Raw genomic sequence first — 21127 nt, forward strand, 5'->3', positions numbered from 1 at the left:
TTCTTAATAGGGGCTCCTGTGCGGAAACACGTATCAATTGTATCTAACGTCGCATAATAAGATCGGCAGCAGTCCACCGTCTCCGGTGCTCTCGGTTCGAACTCAGGGTCAAGCTCCAGGAATTCCACCAGCGGCCGCTTTCATTAGTCCGAATTCTACTACTTTGGTGCTACGATTGCACGTCTGGCCCGATAACGGATGCCCTATAAAATACTTCGTTATTCAATACAGACCTATGAATGAGTTTCATTGGACTTTGGTGTCGAACAACGTCAAAATGCAACGGCGATTTGTTGTGACAAATTTAACACCCAGCTCGGTCTATCAGCTCAAGGTCGAGGCTCATAATGTAGCGGGCAGTAATCAGGCAGAGTTCACGTTTGTGACGTTAACGAAAGAGGGTGGTAAGTTTGAAAACAGATTTAGATCACAATAATATAGAACAAAAGAATATAAATTAATATTAGTGCAATTTTCATCACTTGAAGAAACGACAGTCGAGGATGTGTATCTATGCCATCCGCAAACTATTACATTAAACACATATATCCAAAAGCACTGTGTTCCTGTAACTTTGCAGACTCACCGCCTCCAGGACTGTCAAAACGCGGGATGACGTCGGCCATGCCGTTTTATGCAGATGTTAAAGTTATCCTGCCGTTGATCGTGGCTACTATCGCGCTGGTTGCCGCAGCGATAATCGTCGCTTTTCGTTGGAGGAACAGTGAGTCCAGTTTGACAAACATGCAATTATTTTTCTTTATCTCATAAAATAGTTTTTATTGTGAATTTCAATTGCATATTTAAACATATTCTATCAGCAATACTGTATTCTAAATATCTGCAAAAATATTTTTCAAATATATAAAAAAATAATGTTGAAAGCGATTAATAAAAAAACATGGTCGCCAGGATATTTGGGGGGTCAAGTACAACGGCCGATGAAAGAATCTCAAGAGAATCAACAAAATGCAGAGACGCAACGAGAGCGTTATTATGCCACGATACATAAAGTGGCTCTGCAACAAGCGGCGAACACGGGCGCTGGGCCCGACAAGATTCCAGGTGAACCTTTGTTTCGATCTGGACGACTGCCAGGTTTGGTACTATAATTACTGTTGCACAGGTAAGAGTCGGCTGCCTTTAGCGCCGCTCAATGGTAAAACAAAATTGTCTAAAAATGAAGCTGCAAAGAGAAGACAAGACACTTAAAAAAATATATGAGTATTATATATATATATTCACTGGAATAAAAAAGAATTTAATTAAAAAAAAACCTTAGTTTAAAAAAAATCATAGTCTTAAAAAATGTAAAAAAAACTATTTATAAGTCTGATTTTTAAGAAATAATAACCAAAAGGAAAATCGAAATGAATGGACGACTGAAACAGTTAGCCCGACGCGATTTGAAAGGTAGGCAATGCCTCTGATGGGTTACAGAGACAGCGGAGGACATTTCGCCGTACGCTACGTTCCAGCTTTCGGAGGGTGGCGGGGGAAGCCTGGCAGGGTTGGGCGCATTGGGCGGACTGGGAGGCGCGGCGGAGGCCACAGCGGCCGGTCTTCATCCGAACAATACTCTTCTACACAGTTTCATGTATCACGAGCACGCCATGACCGAAGGATGCGCGAGTCCTCCACCAGCGGCAACGGTATATGCTAGATTTTTCTTTACTAAAATATTATTATTATTATTATTATTATTAAATTTATTCTATTCAGACAGAAATAAAATATTATTTTATCTCAAAATATTATTTGATTTTAAAATAATTCAATTTAAAATAAATGACACAGAAATCTAATATAAAATCTTTTTTAATTTATATATATAATTGATTAAGAATAAGAATTGAACATTTAATACGATTATAATTGAAATATAATTTTGTTACCCGCGAGTCCTATTGTGATTAGCACAAAAATTTAATCTATACAGAGCATGAAGAGCGTCTCGTCGAGAAGGCGACAACAGAGAAAGCAGCAAACCCCGGGCGATGTCGAGAGCGACGAGAGCGAGTCTGACCCGGACCAACTGATAAGCTCGCGCACGGAGTCATCGAATCAACTAGATGCTGGCAAACTAAAACATAGTATTTACTATCTATAATCTGAATTTAATTAAAACGTTACCGACTCATTGATATGTTCTAACCATACGTTGTTTCAGTTCGCGCGGTTTCGGATTTTATTTATCACGGCACGTCGAGCACCTCTTCGGACATTTCTCCCATGTCCGAACAAAAGTCATTGCCACGGAGGGGGCGATCAAGGTAACGATTCGAGTTCGCCAAACGTAAATCATCATCTAGCTTCTCTGTCATAATTCTTCACAATTTCTAGTTTCTTAGATAATCTCACGCAGTATCATTGTACCTAAAAGTATTTGAGTGGTTCTCAGCTGTATAAATTCATATTTGTCTTTAAATCAGAAATTAAGAGCATCTTGAAAAATTATGATACTGAAAAACCATTAAATGAAAAAGTATTGACACAAGTGTTAATTAAGCACTTGAGTCATTTAATCACTCGATTACTTCTCATCGCTCATTCGCAACATCCGTTAGTAAGTCTCGTCTGTTTCCCCATCTCGTAAGATGGCATGTTCCCAGCAGGAGCTCTCTGCGCACGCTACTGCCGCCGATCTCGGTCGCGGAGACCGCGTTTGTCGGCGGCAATCAGGGGGTTGTGCCTACGCCGGGGAACGGGGACCGGCCGGAGCTCAGCGAGGCCGAGTGCGACATTGATTCCCTGAAGAAGCTGAAACTTGGCCTGAGGAGTTCCCTGTGGTCACGGCCGAGCACTCAGAACAATCCTTCGTCGGATTATTCCATCGCCGTCTAATCTGTACCACCGCACGGTATCACTCTTCCATAGTAGGGACTCTCTCTCTCCTCCTTCCTACTCTCCTTCCTTTCTCAACCCCGTGGGCCAAAGATTAGATAAATTAATCTTTCCTTCTCGTGTTTCATCGAGAATTCCCTTGTGGTCACTGGTAGAACTACTCGATTGCCACGGGCATATTTCTGTCGATAGATAAATTACATTCTACTCGTTAATGACGATTGATAGGGAGAGGCGTACATATAAATAAGATTATAGACAAGATCAAGGCAACGAAATGGACAAATATAGAAGAACAGACGCATACATTTAGCTGAATAAAAAAAAAGATAATTTCTTGTTATACATATAAAGAAAAAAGTTTTTAAACTCTTACAATTTTTAAATTAAGCTGTTATCTCTCCTTATTTAATTTATAATTTAATAAAAACAATTTACATTTCTCCAAAATATATTAGCCTTTCTAATATATTTAATTAATAATTTATGACACAAAAAGTACAACTGTTCTTCTATAAATGTGTTTCTTTGTTGATTGAGTCGAGAGAGAGTTAGTCGAAAGTATCTAAAACGTGCGTCTCCTCTTCCTTGTCCGTGACGCGACGCGTGGAGTGCGTAGAGTGCGTGAATGAGTCCGAGTCCGAGTGTGTGGATGATTGTCGAATCGCGTGTGCGAATGCGTGCCAAAACGACAATTTGCTCAGACCGCTACGAGTTGTTCGTCGGCGGGCGATCCATTCGAGACCAAAGACTTAATCGTATGAACAGAGCACAGAAGAATCCTTCGCGCATCATCATAACGAGAATAGTGGCAGGTTGCATTTGCTTCTATTTCGAGCTACCATCTGCTAAAAAATCTATCCGTATTTCTATTAATTTCTCATGTTAATTTTATGTCATTTTTTTTGTATCCGCAGCTTTATATTTTTTATGCTAACTTTTTTAATTATTATATATAATATTTATTACAATACATTTTATTTATTCGTGATGAATATATTCAACTTACATCTGTAACACTTTAATCCATATACATATAAGATGTATAAGAAAAGTGTGTTATATTGGAGAAACAATATTTATAATCTAAAATTATCTATCATAATTTCTCTATATGTTAATTTTTATAATTTTTATTATTATTCACCACTTAAATAATACAGCTTTAATTATTTTTAATATGTATAATTTTTCATTATATCTGAATATTTTCTAGATAAATCAATTTTATCTGCATTAACATTTGCAAAAAAATTTCTATTTTTTTCGTAAATGTATAAAGCAATCTAAAGTTATTTTGGAAAAAAATGCACGTTCTATGTTTGATGCGCGCATGATGTTACTTTAAAGATCGAGATGAAATACGAATGAATCGGAGAAGAGAGAAGATACCGACTTCCAAATCTCCAAGATGGAGATCGTTGATGGGTTGATTGGGCTCTGTTGCGTTGTAAAGTTTATATACGTATTAATAATAGCACCGTTGATTACTTTAAGTCCGTTATTAATCCTAAGACTTCTATGTAGAATGTTTTTTCTGTGCGCGGAGCGCGATATACACACGATCGGAAATATCAAGCGAAAAAGCTGATCGCAGCGATCTCGTTTCTTGCGCTATAAAATTTCGGCCAAGGCGCTTTTGAGAGAAAGAGAACCGTCTCTTTCTCTTCTTTAAGAAAATCTCTCTTCTAATGTCGCGCACCTGGAGAGACACTTCGTGATCCGACGCGACCAATCTTACTATTATGCAATAAGTCGTCCCAGCGCGATTCTTCTTCAGACTGAAATCGAAAGTACATACTAATAAAAAATTGCCGTTAGAATTAATTAAACGCGCGCATCCTACTGCCTCGCGAGCTTCCAATACTTCCATAACACTGCCATTCCGCAGATCATTTACCGTGTACAAAAAGGGATAATATTGATAACATCGTTTTACATACTTTGAGAAAAAAGACACTTTTTGTAACATTTATCGACATCTAAATAACGGAGTTATTGTTGATCTTCTTCCTCCCTTCTCCAAGCGTCACTCTACATAGTTAAGTATATTATACGGTGTTTTATATTCGGACTTCTCTCGGTGATGGCGTACGTATTGCCATTTCCTAGTTTATTTAAGCGCAAAGGAGACTGTTCCGAATTTATTGTACATCTCTGTACACACGTCGACGATAACTTTGATCTTACGAAAAAACAATTTAGGAAAAGTTAAGAAATTCTAGTCTCACATGTCAGAATATTGTAAGCGACGTTTAAAAATTTCACAGATTTATCGTAAAGTAATGATACCGGTAATTTAAGGAAAACTGTGTGCGCGACACTACGAAGACGAGGCCGTAGATATACGTATTTAAATACATATGTTGAGTACACGGGCATCAAGGCGCGTCCAGACAGAAGCATGTACGGCGCGTTAATGTATATAAGGGAAGCACGTCAATCAAACTTGTAGTATTCGATTAAATTGATAGGACAATTTTTTTGGGGAGAAGACGAAGTGCAATTCGTCGTGCTGTAGTTGCGAGACGTTGTCGTCGACACGATTTTTGTACATTTTTCTTGCCTCATGGACCGACCGAGTTCTGTCAATCTATTCTCGTAACCTTTTATGGGGACCAGTTCTCTTCGTTATAATCATATATAAACAATTAATGAAAAATTTTCTATAACCAACGATCTCGAGAAAAATTAATCAACGAATTTTTTACTGATTGTGAACAATTTTTCATAAAAATGTAATCTGAATTAGATAATCTTTCTATTTATCTGATTGTATCTGACACGTTAAGATCTCGATTACGATGAGGTATTTTTGTTCGAATGATTATACGGTCCTCGAAGGATGATGCGGTGATATAACTCGGTGCATCCCTCGTCATTCTTTACGATAATCCGTGCAGCTCGGAGAATGCACTTTAATTGTTGCATCGATATGAATGGAGACGAGTAAATAAATCAAACGGATAATTGTTATTATAACTACGATTAACGTCGTTGTAGAAAAAGAAAACGTACCGGTGCACGAGACATCGCGAGAGTCTCTCAGAAATGAACATCGTAAATTTTCTCTCCGTTCTGCGATCGGAGGTTGTACGATTAAAAAAAAACGAATTATGCGATTAAATTTAAACTGTATTAAATCTGTGGTACGGCATTTTGATGCATTGTGTCGATCGTAGAATCGATTAAATAAATTGATATCGTGTAAAGTATCAGGGTGGATTTTTTCTTGTCGAATCTAGAAAACAAATGATTCAATAAACGTAAGTATTGAGATTATATTTATATTTAAAATGTGATTAGAGATAATCGATTGAATATTTGATGAAAAAATCAGTATCCTGTAAGTTCCGAAAATGTAGAGTCCAGATCATCGCAGATGAATTTGTATTTTTCCTTTTCTTTTAATAAGTAATCTAAAAATAAACAATAATTTTTTTATTAATAACAATTGATATTTGACAGATTTGAAAAATTTTAAACTTGAAGAAACGCATATATGAATAAGCATAATAATGGATATTACGCACACATAATGCGTAATAACGCAACGCACACACAATATGATTATTACCTTCTCTCTTGTCCATTTCTTTCATAAATATCTTGACAGTTTTTTCAGCAGTTACAGCACGCTTTTCTGCAGCTTTCAATTTCACTTTTAATTCTTTCAGTTGCGTTTTAAACTCTTCCACTCTTTGATTAGCCTGCAATAAATAGTTCCTTTTCATTTTTTTGATTTTTGAAATATGATGGAAATAAAACGTAGAAAAATTATTACTTTCTCTTCGGACACTTCTAAAGATTTTAGTATATTGCCGACGATAAATAACTCGTCTTCTCTCTCGAGAATTTTCCTAAAATGCATATAATTATACATTATTTCACATTATAACATATACAAGATCTTTTAAAAAATTACCTAAAATTATATTGCTTATAAAAATTGTGAGGATAAGTGATATTTAAAAAGAAGAATATACGTTGTGAGATATTCTTATTTAAGCAAACTGAAAATAGATGAATGGATTCAGCCGAAAAGAATGCAGTCTTTATATTTAGAGAATTGAGTGCGATACGTACGCCTCGCTTGATTTAACCCTTTCTTCTGCCGCTTCGAGCTCGTCCTCGACAAACGCCAATTTTTTTGAAATGTCGTCCGATTTAGCGTCAGCGTCTTCAGCGATGAGCCTGGCTTCTTTCAATTGCGTCATCAATTGGTCCATTCTTTCTTCGTCCTGCTTGCTTCTATTCTCCAGGACTTTACAGATGCTGAACAAGAATCACTTTACGATTATGATAGCTCATAACTTGTTTCGTAATGGAAACAACGATGATTTAAAAATTTAATAAATAAAAAAACTAAAAATTGAACGTTTATAATTTATAGTGATATAACGTTTTATAAATAATAGATATACCAAATATAATATTTTTTGTGTTATATTAATTACGTGTGATTCATAAAATATAACGAATTAATAAGACTGTTATAATAAAATTTAATAATGTTATTATAACTATTCAGTATAAAATATTGTATAATAAATGTTATAAAATTTAAAATATGTACCGTTTTGCATCTTCCGCAGTTTCCATGGCTTGCGTGAGTTTCGTTTGAGCCGACAAACGTCGTTCCTCGGACTTTTCTAGATTCTGCATGCACTGTTGCATTTTTCTATTCAACACAGCCAATTCCGACTGCGTCTGCAATTTTACAATTGAAGAAAGAACGAATTGAGAAGGTATAATATATTTATCTGATTCACTAACCACGATATAGAGTCTCTCCTTTATCTCGAGATCCTTGTTTGATTTTATCATCTGAGTCTTGCTCACTTTAAGATCATGTTCCATTTGCATCAGTTTTTTCGCTAATTCGCGAACTTCATCTCTCAATTTTTCTTCCTTCCGATTTGCCTCTTTCGCCTGTTGATCGCACAAATCAGCTTTGTCCATCGCGAGATCTTTCTCAAGCTTTAGCATCTGTAGTCGTTTCTTTATGGCATTCATGGTTTCGTTGAAAAGCTATGTATATAGTTAAAAATATTTTTTTAAACTGTGATTAAAATGATGTTATTTTAATTCAATATAAATTAAATGATTCTAAATTGGCTTTAAACTCTTCCTAATATTTCGCGATAAATCAACGAAAATTAACTTTTATTAATTAACCAAATGTTTATTGCACGGAAACTACCTTTTAATAATTATTGATCTCTTTATTTTAGGATGTTAATTTTTAATCAATAAGAATCTGGCTGATAATATTTTTTTGAATGGATGCACACTCTTTGAATAGAAACACTTTCACTTTGAAATATTTCTTTTCGTTGAGAACAAAAATGATGATCTTTGATTTAATATAATTTACACTCTGTTAAATAGAATTTTAAATTACTGTAGAAACTAACGAAGTAGCAAATGCGATGTGCTCGTGGGTTACTGTACTCGGTGACCGATGAGGACAATGTTTTATAGGCTCAATGCAATGCAAAAGAACAAAAGCGATTGCTGCTTTAGTTAGGCTCAAACGAATTCTTGAACTTCTTAAAGCAGTAATGTATTTTATTGTATCGATTGTTGCTGTCGATTGTAGATACATCAATGGTGAACTTTTTATCTTAAATTTAATATAAATAATTAATATAAAAATAGTAATTTTTATTATTATTATTATATTTAACAACTATGACATTCTAAAATCTTATAATGTAATAATATATATCTTGTAATTTAAAATAACAGACACATCCATTGCATTTTAAAACTAATAATATTTTCAACAAGGAATAAACGTTATCATATAATTTTTATCTCGCAGTTGTATATCTTTGATCTATTTTAATATAATATATTTAATATATTGTAAAAAATGACATTATTAATATATTTAAAAAAATAAGATGTTAAATATTATTTATTGTTTATTTATTCATCTTTCAAATTTTTGTATAATAATTAAAGCATTAATAAAGGATAAAAAGAACATTTTGTAGATATTTCTCAAGAAACTCTCAGGTTAATTTGTGGTATTGTTTATTGAAAATACAGATTTTACGTAGAACGATAAAAAAGGATACGCGATATCATAATTTCGTTCACGCGTAATGGACGATAGTAAATCCCTCCAATGCCTCTGAAAGAAAAAATAGATGAAATCATCATCGATCTTTAATCGACACAGACTACAAGCGACCGTGAACCAGTTGGCAAGGTGTTATACAAAGCGAAGCAATTATAATAGCAAGCGGTACTTGTGTGCCTTATTTATCAGTGGATTATTGCGCGAAGCGGATTATTTCTAATTTCGCTCATGACATTTTATATGATAAAGCAAATCAGCATTGCGCAGTATTTAAGCACAGCGAGCCGAAATAATGAGATGTTTGTGTTAGACGATAGCGAATAAACGAAAAAACCGTAGGAGTAACAGCGAGAATTAAATCAAGTTTGTTCGCAAAATTTTAATATCCTGTCATCTCGGCAAACGTCGCGTCCATGTCGTCACAGACTGCCTTGTATTTTTCCTTCTCTTCCTTAAGCTCATCTAAAAACAAATAACAATTTGTCCTCAATATATACGCGAAAAAAATAATATTTATCTTTTTAAGAAATTAATCGTTAACAAATTTTTTGGAATAATATACTTCTTCGTACCTTCCTTCATATCTACTTCCTTTAGCAAAGTTTTGACTGTTCTCTCGGCGGTGATCGCGCGCTTCTCTGCCTCCTTCAGTTTCTTCCTCAAAGATTTCAATTGCACTTTAAAGTCTTTTACTCGTTGATTTGCCTGAAATTAAAATCCAGAAATAATATAATGCAGTGCCAATAATAATTCTTGCAGCGTATTATATTTATTATGTTATGTCACCTTTTCTTCAGATACTTCGAGGGACTTCACGATATTCTGTACAATGAAGAGTTCGTCTTCGCGTTCTACAATTTTGCTATAAAGAAATTTCTCAGTATGAAATAATTTATATACATATACGGATATGGAACGCAAGTTTTAATTGGTATACTTACGCTTCGCTAGTTTTTACTCTTTCTTCAGCAGCTTCCAACTCTTCTTCTACGAATTGTAATTTCTTGGCTATTTCATCAGATTTCGCGTCAGCATCCTCGGCAATTAATCTTGCATCCTTCAGCTCTGACATCAATTTTTCCATACGTTCTTCGTCCAAACGACTTCTATCCGCCAAAACGTTACACATTCTGCACGTAAGAGGAAAGAAAAATAATGTTGCTTTATTAAGTACTACTATATAAGATATTATTTCAATTCACGTTTATCAAAATTTACGACTGTTTATATGACGCATTATTTGCGCAAAAGTAAAACTTGCAATAATAACAATGAACCTTTGCGCGTCGTCCGCGAGTTCAGTTGCACGTGCCAGTTTTGATTGAGCAGAAAGACGCAATTCCTCCTTTTTATGAAGAGTGGCTTCGATCTCCTGTACTTTTTTCGTCAAAATAGTACGATCTTGTTCAGCCTGTACAATATTAATTGAAATAAATAAAAAGCTCTTTTAACTTTTTAAAAGATATTTTTAACACTTAAAACTTATTGATATTACTTTAAATTCTTAATAATTTTATCATATTATTTTAGAAAATTATATCTTCCTTGCAAAAATATTATGACAAGTTTGTAAAACGTTTTTTTTTCTGTAGACAATCTAATTTAGAAAAATTATTAATGTTAATTATTATTACGTACTTTGGACCAAGATTTTTCGCACTGCTCCAGATCGGCGGTCGATTGCTCCAAATTAGTTTTTGTGATACTGTAATCGCGTTCTAATTGGGACAATCTTTTCTCTAGATCCCTAAGGTCATCATTTAGCCTATCGGCTCTTATATTTTCCTGTTTCGCTTTCGTCTCATTACTTTCGACCTTTTCACTCGCAGCATCCATCTCTAGTTTTAGCGCCGCGATTTTCTTCTTGATCGCCTCCATCGTGATGCGCGATAATTTCGAGCTTCTCTCTTATTAATTACCTTAATCGATCTCACGAAACTACAATCCGACTATAGATTGGCTAAAAGTGAGAGATAAAAAGCATCCTGACAAATATGTAACTAATCTTCAACTCTATAAGTCGCATCCTTAATTTAATAATAAATATGGGTTAAATTATGTTACTTTAATAATTTTAAAATTAAATAATAAAATAATTTAAAAATTTTTTAACATATTGTAATTACTGATTAGAATTTATATCTCATAAGCATAACAAAAAAGAAAGACACCGGATGATACAATCAAGAGTTACTCGTACTACTCACCGCGAGATTTTATCTCGTTTCATTCAACGATAATCTTATTACTCTATTAATCGCGCGTACCGTGCGCGATTAATAGATTGCGTTGCGAAAAGCACCCCTCGACGGATCGTTTAATAAATTTTGCGCGGTGATGCTGGACGAGCAGATAAATTCCTACTAAAGAGGACACTCACTGTGATCGTGACGATGATCTGTGGGGAGAATGCACAACCGGATGCCTTCGACAGCTAAGTTAAAATAAAACGAAATCAGTCGACGACGGTACCGGCCGCCTTCTCGAACTCCCCGATCCAATCCAATTCTATAATTGCTTGGGGACTTTGGCTGTCGTCCCGAAACTTACCCTCCGGGCTCTCCGCCGATCTTCGTCATCGACGTTGCTGCCCACGAAACGCGATATCCGTCCGTTCCCTATTGCTATTCTCGGCCTCCGAAAAGTATCCCGTTCCTGTTTTCCATCGGCCACGTAATCGATTTCTCGTTGTAAACAGCCTGGTCAGTCTCCGTCGATCTTCGGCAGGCGCGATTGATATTATAGAGTGTTAATTAAAATGTCAATCGGCATGGATCAGCTTCGAATCTTCCCGCTGGTTAACTCCGCCGAGCTTCGACGTCAAACGCGGGAGCTTTCGACAAAACTTTCGATGAAACAAGTAATAAAGCTTCGATATTCCAGAATTTTAATTGAAGAATTTATTTTTTAATAAAAGATTCGAAGGGAGGGGGTGAAACTATACAAATTTAAAATTTAACCCATGTTCTCATAAAAATTTGTCAAATTAATAATTGCGAATTCAACCGATCTATGGACTCAGACGTGAATTTGAAAACTTTTAAATAAAAAATGAAAATTTTAAAGTTATAAAATATCATATAAATATTTAATAAGAATAAAAACCAGCAAGACGATTAAATCTAGCGAAATATATATTTAATAATTTGATTGGTTTATTTTTACAACAGTCTCAGATTATATAACACATAACTTCTTCGTGTAAGCCACTATGAGATGCTGAGTGTGACGAGAGAGCTATGCGAATGAAATTCTAAGAATGTTTTGATGCAACTTCATTACATTAATCATAAATATTTCTTATCTGTTATATGCCTATTGTGTGAGGTCGATTTTGTTATCGATTCATAAGTACTTATAGATTCGTAAGTAAACTTATATAATATTGGAAATTTTATTAACAATAGAAAGTAATGCAGTCTCCAGTCGTGCTTGGAAAAAGTTAATTTGCGACTGTTACATCTTGAACCTTTTTTTCGAAGTATATCTATCGTATAGAGTACATACTCTTATTAATTTTTGCACATGGCACACAGTAAAGACATTGAATACAATTCAGTAGAAATACGGTCGTTCAATCATTAAACGTACATGGACGATATATTCGAAAGTAATAGACTGTGCGAATAGTTGTATCACTCTTTTTGCGCATATATGTATGCTTCATAGATATTTCGAAGTATTGAAAAAGCGGTGCATATTGACAAAGTTTTGGCAAGATGTAATACATACATGTATATATATATTTATATATATATATATATCAAGATCAGCGTTCAAGAAAATCGCTCGAAACAATATCAATATCAAATATGATCATATCGCGCATTATATGTAAATGCATCACTCTGGCACAACAATTTTATATAACCAGAAAAATAAACTGCACAACAAGAAGTTTACTAACACGATATTCATCACAGCGCATAACTATCAAGAAATAAAAATAAGTATTAAATATAGTATAAATGTTAAGTATAAATCTGCATAATAATTAATGCAAATTAAAAAGCGTAACAAGATATCGATTTCTTTTCGTGATAATATCACAAATATCGATGTATGAATTTAACAAATGCCTCGTAGGCTAGTAAGTATAAAGTAAAAAAAAATATAGAAAAAAAGAACAAATATAAAATAATTTATGAAACATGTCACAGACTTTTTTCAATACTCAACTCGAAGTGCAACGCGATCGATCATTAAAGTTAAGTTATACATTACGATATATACTTATTTAACAAATTAATGTACATCTTACACTGGGCGGAGATAAGAAAGACGATGCTTTAAATTTATCAAATGCGCGTTTCGGGAAAAAAAAGACTTAGAAAGTGCTAATACGCCATTGATAAGAGCAGCATCGTCATCTAGAAAGATTAGATCCTGTTTCCGAGTCGACGGACATCAATAGTACGTAGATTGGTGTATACGTAAGAAGCAAATGTACGGCGTCTTCGCGATCGAGCGCTCGTAGTTGTTGCACCAGCGAACCAACGGTGCATTCTGCACCCGCACAATTTAACAACCTGTGGATCAAAGTAATTCAAAATAAATAATTGCATTGCATACGACATAACCAGTCTATTTCAGGAATACCTTAGAGTGGGACTGTCCACTGTACTATCTAGTTGGGCGACACGATCCCCTAAGCCAAGTCTCACGGCGAGTAAGCACCAGTCTCTTCCGTGATGATCAGGCGGATCTAGCATCTGCGCCAATCGTCGTTGCACAGCGGGCTTTATATATTTCACGGGTTGCTTCGGTCCAGGAACATAATTCTCCATCAACGGCAACCCACAACCTACTATCTCCCACACTGTTTCTTGCCGATCGTTTAAAGGATTCTTAAGAGTCGCTTCTTCGAGATTTTTATCGATTAAAGCCGATATAATTGTGCCGGGTGCCCACGAGTGAATTACCTGTAAATGTATCGGTTAAAATAGATATAATCTAATTTTTTATTTAATAATAAATTAAAGTGTATGTTCTTTTTTCTCTTTCTTTAATCTTCACCTCGTCGTATTCTCGAAGCTGGCTAGGACTTAGCCAATGTCTCTCGAGTAACATTCCCGGCGCAACTAATTCAATAGTTATATCTATCGCGTCCAAGATCACGCTGAGAAGAGCAAAGCATTGCGCACTGGAACCGCGCGGTCCACGAACTTGAATTTCAACACAACTATGTTCTTCTTCTTCAAAGGTAATTATGCTCTCGCAAGGTCCGAGACACAGTTTTGATCCTCGCCACCACTGATACAAATCCGAATTCGTCGGATCCCATGTTTGAGTAATCTTTCTCAGTTGCGCCTATACATCGATTTTATTATTTTAATATTTCTATTATTATATTTTTTTATTATAAGATAATATTAATTACCTGTAAATGCGTAAATATCGCTATCAAGTGATACAATGGCGCTTCTTCTGGGCAAAGACGTAAACCAGCGTGAGGTAATGCATTCGAGCATGGTTTCCATGGTTCCCACAAACCTGGAAGACGTTCTACGAGATTTAAGCAGGGTATCTCGTATTCCACTTCGTCGTCATCTACTTCACACTAAAATGATATAATTAGATAATACTCAATCGATCGATTAGATCTCTCTTCAAACATACCGGAACGCATAAGTTGACAGCTTGTAAAGCTTGCAGAGCTTGAGCAGCAGGACAAGGACATCGCGCCTGAAAATCTTCCAAAGTATAAACGCCAGTAGTTCGACCGCCTAATCGTCCTCTTTGATCAGGACTCAATTGCCAATTTAGTACATCCTGCCAAAACCACTCCGGACTGAGTACTATCAGGTTTTCAGGTAGAAGAATACATTCCCCTAAATTCTATTATTTTATAGATTTTTAGTAAAAAAAATACATTTTTTTGTAAATAAAATTGCAATTATATTATTGTAAATTACAAACCTGTAATTGTAATCCGAGATGCCTACAATGTTCCAAACAAACTAAAGGATTGATCTTTCGAACCTCGTTCAAAAATTCCTCCTGCGTGAGCATTAAAGGAGGCACTTCTAACGATTGCACGTACGACCTCCATGCTTCGGCGAGACCGGTCCACACTAAGGCGCTCTATAATACGTGATTAACATCCATAGAAACGGAATTGTGCACTATCCAGATAACACATTGATGCGGAAAATATATACAAGAAAGAGAGAGATAGAAAGAGATTCTTTTTTTTTCTTTTCTTTAAGATTAATAATAGTGCATGTATGTATATATGGGAGAAAGCATTAGTGCAACTATTGAACCAAAATACAGAGTTTCAGTTTATACACATCACTCAGTTAATTAAAGGAATTGAGAAGTATTTCGACCTGTTTATCAAGATTCGCCAGGGGCACGTACGTAGCCGCAGCACGCGGCGCGTCACGTCGGAGAATACTTTCTGCAACTTCCGGTCCATCCTACATCATGCATTGCATGCATTAAGGCTGATGTTAATAAACATTAATGGCCAAATAATCAGCAACTAAAACATATGTTCTTAATAAATTCGATTCGGTGATATATATATATATATATATATATATATATATATATATATATATATATATTATATATATATATATATATATATATATATATATGATTTATATATATATATATAATGATATATATATATATATATATATATATATATATAAATAATATAATATGAAAACGTTTATTAGAAAAGGTGCGCTCAGTCAGTCAAACATCGCAAACGATCAAATGTCGTCGAGAGTCACGGCACACAAGGTACTCTCAATGCTTTCAATTATTTGTACATATATATGTCAAATCAACCATGCATCATGGATGACAAGAGAGGAAAATTATTCAAGTGAGTAGAAATCGTCGCGTTGCCTCCTGGGAGTCAACGCTTGATTCGAGAGCAAATTGACATTGCAAATTTTGAGATTGATGAATGAGTTATACAGACAATGTACAGCGTAATGAGGTATTTCATCATTGAACAGAACCGTTTCACGAAGGATTAATGCGCACATTTATTACACATGCTGTTCAGATTGGTATATAATTCTTGCGAGAATGTAATTATTTACACAAAGTTGAATTAGTCCCAGTTGCTCGTATTGACAAACTACAAAATTGAACGGTTCTGCTCTCGCACATTTTTTAGTACCAAGCATACTGATACCATGCATTTGCTGATATATTTTGGAATGGATTAAAGACATATGGATTTGATTGCGAAAATAAAATGTTAAAATTAGAAGAGATTATACAAATTCTCATCACAGGAAGAAATATTTGTTAAATACAAGATTGCTCGTCAATTTTAATTATTGCTTAAATAAGCAATGATATGTAAAAGCGATGAGAAGAAGATAATATCTCTCCTAATATCATGTACGAAGGATGATAAATATTTATACATCTGTACAGAGAGAAATAATCGCTTCACCTCGAGAAATTCCATCCTTGCATTATTTAAGTATGATCTGAGGAGTTTGAGGCCAGGGCTAGAAGGATTAGTTGCATCCAGTGCTACCATTTGAGGTTCCTCTCCCAAAATCGACGTAAAGTCTTTCAGAAATGGCAAGAGCGGTGCGAGTAGATTGCCGCCATTAGAATTCGGGGCTACAGGTTCCGGCGCATAAGTGCCGACTAAAATTACTTTTACATCGTTGCATTTGCCGCCAAATCCTTTAATAGAAGAAACAATTGCAAAAATCATAAATACATAATTTAACTCCGATCAAAATAAATTAATTATGATACAAAAAGATTTGAAATGTAACAATGCCTTACCAACGTTATTTGGATTAATACGGTCTAAGATAAACTGCAGCCAAAATTTTATCTGCTGAAGTTGAACGGTCAGTGGCTCTCTGAGACTGACTGTAATAAGATGCACTGCTGGCTGTTGGAATGTAAGTACATAGTGATAAGATGCCAGAAATTCTTCGCGTCCACATAACTCCCAGAAGACGCATTCGCCACCTGGCCAACCGGCATAAATATTATTAAATATTAAAATATTTGAATAAATTATATTGAATAATTAAAGATATATTATAGAAATATTTATCCATATTATTATCCATATTATAATTTTATTATACCAAATATTTGATTATAATTCGCTTACCTACATTACCACGACTCCACTCCACCCCCTGAGTACCTTCATACTCACTGTCGCTATATTCAAAACTAAGAGAACCGTGCTTACTTGTTACATCAAGTTCGATACTTGGTTCTCTCTAAACGTTAATAATATTTATTATTCATAATTTATATGTTTATTCAGATTTCATATATCTTATATAGCATGACATACCTTTGCGCTACAATTTTGACTTCTAGACCTTCGAAAGAAACCGAAACTAAATATTCCAGATTTCAAAGAATTGATTAATGATGATTTCCCAGATGCGCAATGCCCGAGCAGTCTTATATGCAGCCGGTCTATCGGTCTGTGCGTCGGTTGCAGCTGACGAATATAATTTTCGCGCTGATTCGGCTAAAAGTGGATTAAAACGAGAATTGAGAATTCCTCCATACGTGAAAAGTATTCTCGTATCGTAAAAATACTTACATTTCGCAACTTATCTAATAAATTTGCGATATCCGGATATCCGTACTTAATCGCAGTGACGTCTGCTCGAATTCCACGATTCGTTTTATCGACGTCGCAACCAGCAAGGCACAAATGTCTGACCAGATTAATATGCCCGTATCGAGCAGCCACGTGTAATGCCGTGAGACCATGTTTATTCGGTATATCCAGATCGATACCACTCTCTATCAGCAGAGTCGTCATTCCCTCGTCGCCAGCCTCGCAAGAGATATGCAAAAGAGTGTCTTCTTTCTGAACAGCAACATATTATTATTTATCACCAAATTATTTTTCAATATTGGCAAAATAAACAAAAGATTTCTTACAGAGTCTTTTATGTTTAACGGAGCACCCTGCAACAGTAACTGAGAGACAGCCTCAACGCAGCCTCGCTTCACAGCACTAATCATTGCTCCGCCGAGACCCTGAGGAGCTTCAGATTCCTGTATATACATAGAGTAAAATTGTCGAAACCATACACAACTAATATATCTTTATAATATATTAAAAATTACTATGTTTTATTACATAGTGAGCATAAACTTGAAAGATTATACTTTTTAGTAACTAAGGTGTATATGTATAATAAAGAAAAATTGTTTTTTTGACTTAAGAATGTATATTGTATATAAAAAATAGTTTTCGTATATGTAATATACGATATAACTGTACAACAGATTAATGTCATATTGAGACAAAAGTTGGTCAAAAGAAAATGCATGGAATCGATATATATAACACATAAGGAAAAACCAAAATGTACAATACATCATACTAGTGAATAATGCAAATAAGTTTTTTCAGGAACACACCGTCAGAATCCAAGGATGTTTAAGGCACGATTCAGCACTTCCTCTTTCTCTAAAATAAAAAAAAATTTTTTCAGATCTTTTCCATTTTACCTTTAACAATAAAGTCATAAATTTATAATTTTTTGGCTTACTTTGGATCCTTGATCAACAAGGATCGTATAAAGTCTTTGGCAATCTCGGATACAGTATTGAAATATTCATTGTCAAATTGAAATTGACAAGCAGCAACATTTGCATATGTCTCTTGCTTGTCCTCGCCTAAAAATGGTGAAGCTCCACTTAAGAGAATATATGTCAATACACCAACAGCCCAAAGATCCGTTCCCAAGCTAAGTGGTTCATAATTTACAATTTCAGGTGCCACGAATTCTGGTGTACCAAATAATGCTCTGTGTTCTGAACCAGGTACCAGTCGATGCGATAGACCTAAATCTGTAAAAATAGAATTTTTATTGATAATTTAATATTTAATCTCATAGATATCAAGATAGTACCTACCTATTAGCTTAATGCTAGGCATCGGTGGTGGTGTCGACAATAGAATATTCTCAGGCTTAATATCCAGATGAGCAACTTGATGGGAATGTAAATGACTAAGTGCCATTAAAACTTGGCGCACCTTAAAGAAGATCAAATAAATAACTAACAATAAAAAATAATAATAATGGATATTTATATATAATAATAATTGCAACATATTTATATACCACATGAGCAGCTTCTGTTTCACCAGACGGAGTCCAGTGAAATAATTCGCCTCCAGTAATCAACTCCAAAAGCAGTACAACTGTTGTTCCTGTATCTATTACTTTGTACAAGGAAACAATGTTAGGATGCCTTAACCGAGCTAAAAGACCAGCTTCTCTTGCTAAAAAAATAAAATAAAATAAAATAAAATTACCTTATTATAATATTTTGAAAATAAAAATATATCTATAACGTATAACAATTATAAAAATAATACCAATATCTGCAGCGGCTACACCTCTGGCAACTCGTCTTTTTCTCATTATTTTTGCAGCATATAATGCACCAGTTTTTATTTCCTTGCATTTTCGTACAATAGCAAATTGACCCCTATATTTTACAAATTTATAAACATTACTAAATAATTAAGTATTAAAGAAAATATCAGAATAAGAAATAATAATACTTACTTGCCAATCTCTTCAAGCAACTGATAGTTTTTTTCAATCGGCTCATGGTGGACCTCCATTAAAGTATTCCACTCAGAATCTAAATCAAACAATAAATATAATTGCTATTTTATATAATTTAGAAAAAATAGAATTAATTAATTTATATATTAGTATTGAATATTATCCTAAAGTAATTATCTACATTTATGGAATATCTATAGCTATGAAAATAAATATATAAATATACACACATATATATATATATATATATATATATATATATATATATATATATGCAAAATATACACATATCTTATACATTTTTCAAACAATAATAAAACTTAAATTAAAACGGAAACGCTAGATAATTTAATAGACGATAAAATAAAAAGGCGCTGGATAGTTTTCAAATACAATAATGCAATAACATGTCAAAATGACACATTGTAAAAATCAATTTATAACAACGGTGACGTACACATCTAAACAGTGTTATAGAAAACCGATGTCGAAAACTTCTAAGCCGATAATCAAATATCACACAATTTACTGCAATTATAATCGCGATACAACTCTAACATCATCTTTAGAGCAAAGGGTTGAATCGCGGCCGTTGTCAAATTTCAGAGTGACGGTCTCAAGATGCAGCGAAGGATGCAAATGCAAAGTGAAGCCAATTTCTTACTACCGTTAGATGTTTCCAATTGGCAAGACGTGCCCGGCATCATCTCCCGATCGTGTTCATCGTTCGATCTATCCGAACAGCTTTGAGTCTCGCGAAGAGCCGTTACGAAAATTATGTGGCATCCGACGGCCTTCACCCATGCCGGCCGCCCCACACACACAATCGATATGCCTATGCCTGTGTCGCGCGAAACGCCATCTTACTTTCCTACCACCGGTTTTCTATACAACAGAGAGAAACCTGTGAGGGATCACGCTTTTACCTTGCAGTACGCTAGCGCCAACTGGATCCTTTTTAGAACAGGCAGAACTACATGGTCAGATACATTTTTCGGTATCACAGTTGATAGTCAAATAATCGGTTTTGGTTTATATCCATGCTAAATCCATAATGTGGATTTGAAAAGTACACGAAAATATTATGGATTTATTAATATATTTTATTACATATTATTTTAGTTGCACATAATCTTTTTTTTATTTAAAAAAATACATGTTATGAATAACAATAAATATATGTACTATATTAAGAGAAATTATTAAAATTATTTTATACAATAATATATATGTGTGTATATATAAAAAATATATTGTATATGTGCAATATGTATAATATAAATTTATATATTTATTATATATATCAAATAGAAATATATATTCTTATATAAATATATCTAATATAAATATATATATATTCTTCAGTTAATTTCAGATAGAGTTTACTGTAATAGAATTTTAATTTAAGGCTTAATTACAAAAATATATAATAATAAACAAAAAATGATAACGTCTCTCGATATTTTCGCTGAGGAAAAATCGCCTCCAAATGGCCTCAAGAATCTGCCATTAATAGGTTTTTAAAATATTTTTTTACAAAATTATTGAAATTAATATGCATATATACGGACACATAAAGAATATTATTTAATAGGATGAATCTCTAAAATACAATATACATACAATTAATTGTATC

At 34.2% G+C, this 21127-nt stretch overlaps 4 protein-coding genes across 14 annotated transcripts in view; 1 reads left to right on the forward strand and 3 right to left on the reverse strand.

The window, feature by feature from the left end:
- Positions 1-6062, forward strand: part of Dscam2 (Down syndrome cell adhesion molecule 2) — an 85742-nt gene extending 79680 nt beyond the window's left edge. For 2 of the 9 annotated variants that reach the window (XM_072891647.1, XM_072891646.1), the window contains exons 24-30: positions 11-404; positions 581-724; positions 913-1098; positions 1441-1652; positions 1940-2093; positions 2171-2273; positions 2598-6062. In XM_072891647.1, the coding sequence (XP_072747748.1) occupies positions 11-404; positions 581-724; positions 913-1098; positions 1441-1652; positions 1940-2093; positions 2171-2273; positions 2598-2844 (1440 nt within the window). In that variant the 3' untranslated portion in view covers positions 2845-6062. Of the gene's footprint in view, positions 1-10; positions 405-580; positions 725-912; positions 1099-1440; positions 1653-1939; positions 2094-2170; positions 2274-2597 lie in introns of those variants that run through there. The other 7 variants (XM_072891652.1, XM_072891651.1, XM_072891649.1 and 4 more) reach the window with 6 other exon arrangements.
- Positions 6063-6180: 118 nt separating this feature from the next.
- On the reverse strand, positions 6181-7860 carry LOC140665478 (tropomyosin). Its single transcript, XM_072891654.1, has 6 exons — positions 7621-7860; positions 7421-7554; positions 6931-7119; positions 6629-6704; positions 6422-6554; positions 6181-6263 (listed from the first exon to the last, which is right to left on the reverse strand). Exons 1-6 carry the CDS (start codon positions 7858-7860, stop codon positions 6181-6183), a joined length of 855 nt encoding a protein of 284 aa, XP_072747755.1.
- A 1019-nt stretch (positions 7861-8879) lies between these two features.
- Positions 8880-11959, reverse strand: LOC140664842 (tropomyosin). The gene is made up of 8 exons (XM_072890361.1): positions 11486-11959; positions 11143-11369; positions 10574-10895; positions 10213-10346; positions 9877-10065; positions 9722-9797; positions 9508-9640; positions 8880-9397 (listed from the first exon to the last, which is right to left on the reverse strand). Exons 3-8 carry the CDS (start codon positions 10811-10813, stop codon positions 9315-9317), a joined length of 855 nt encoding a protein of 284 aa, XP_072746462.1. The 5' UTR covers positions 10814-10895; positions 11143-11369; positions 11486-11959; the 3' UTR covers positions 8880-9314.
- Positions 11960-12594: 635 nt separating this feature from the next.
- Positions 12595-20353, reverse strand: LOC140664841 (death-associated protein kinase 1). 3 transcript variants are annotated; one of them, XM_072890357.1, is made up of 20 exons: positions 20159-20353; positions 19489-19567; positions 19296-19408; positions 19039-19199; positions 18830-18950; positions 18463-18763; positions 18332-18380; positions 17846-17962; positions 17499-17771; positions 17241-17423; positions 17049-17163; positions 16709-16900; positions 16362-16603; positions 15268-15357; positions 14855-15019; positions 14555-14773; positions 14316-14495; positions 13952-14245; positions 13535-13857; positions 12595-13464 (listed from the first exon to the last, which is right to left on the reverse strand). In XM_072890357.1, the coding sequence occupies exons 1-20, from the start codon at positions 20196-20198 to the stop codon at positions 13302-13304; spliced, it is 3420 nt and encodes a 1139-aa protein (XP_072746458.1). In that variant the 5' UTR covers positions 20199-20353; the 3' UTR covers positions 12595-13301. The 3 variants fall into 3 exon arrangements, with proteins under 3 accessions (XP_072746458.1, XP_072746460.1, XP_072746459.1); XM_072890359.1 differs by having other exon boundaries at positions 20156-20341; XM_072890358.1 differs by lacking the exon at positions 15268-15357 and having other exon boundaries at positions 20156-20353.
- Between the last annotated feature and the right edge of the window lie 774 nt (positions 20354-21127).

This window comes from Anoplolepis gracilipes, chromosome 4, assembly GCF_047496725.1.
Source record: "Anoplolepis gracilipes chromosome 4, ASM4749672v1, whole genome shotgun sequence".
NCBI lineage: Eukaryota > Metazoa > Arthropoda > Insecta > Hymenoptera > Formicidae > Anoplolepis > Anoplolepis gracilipes.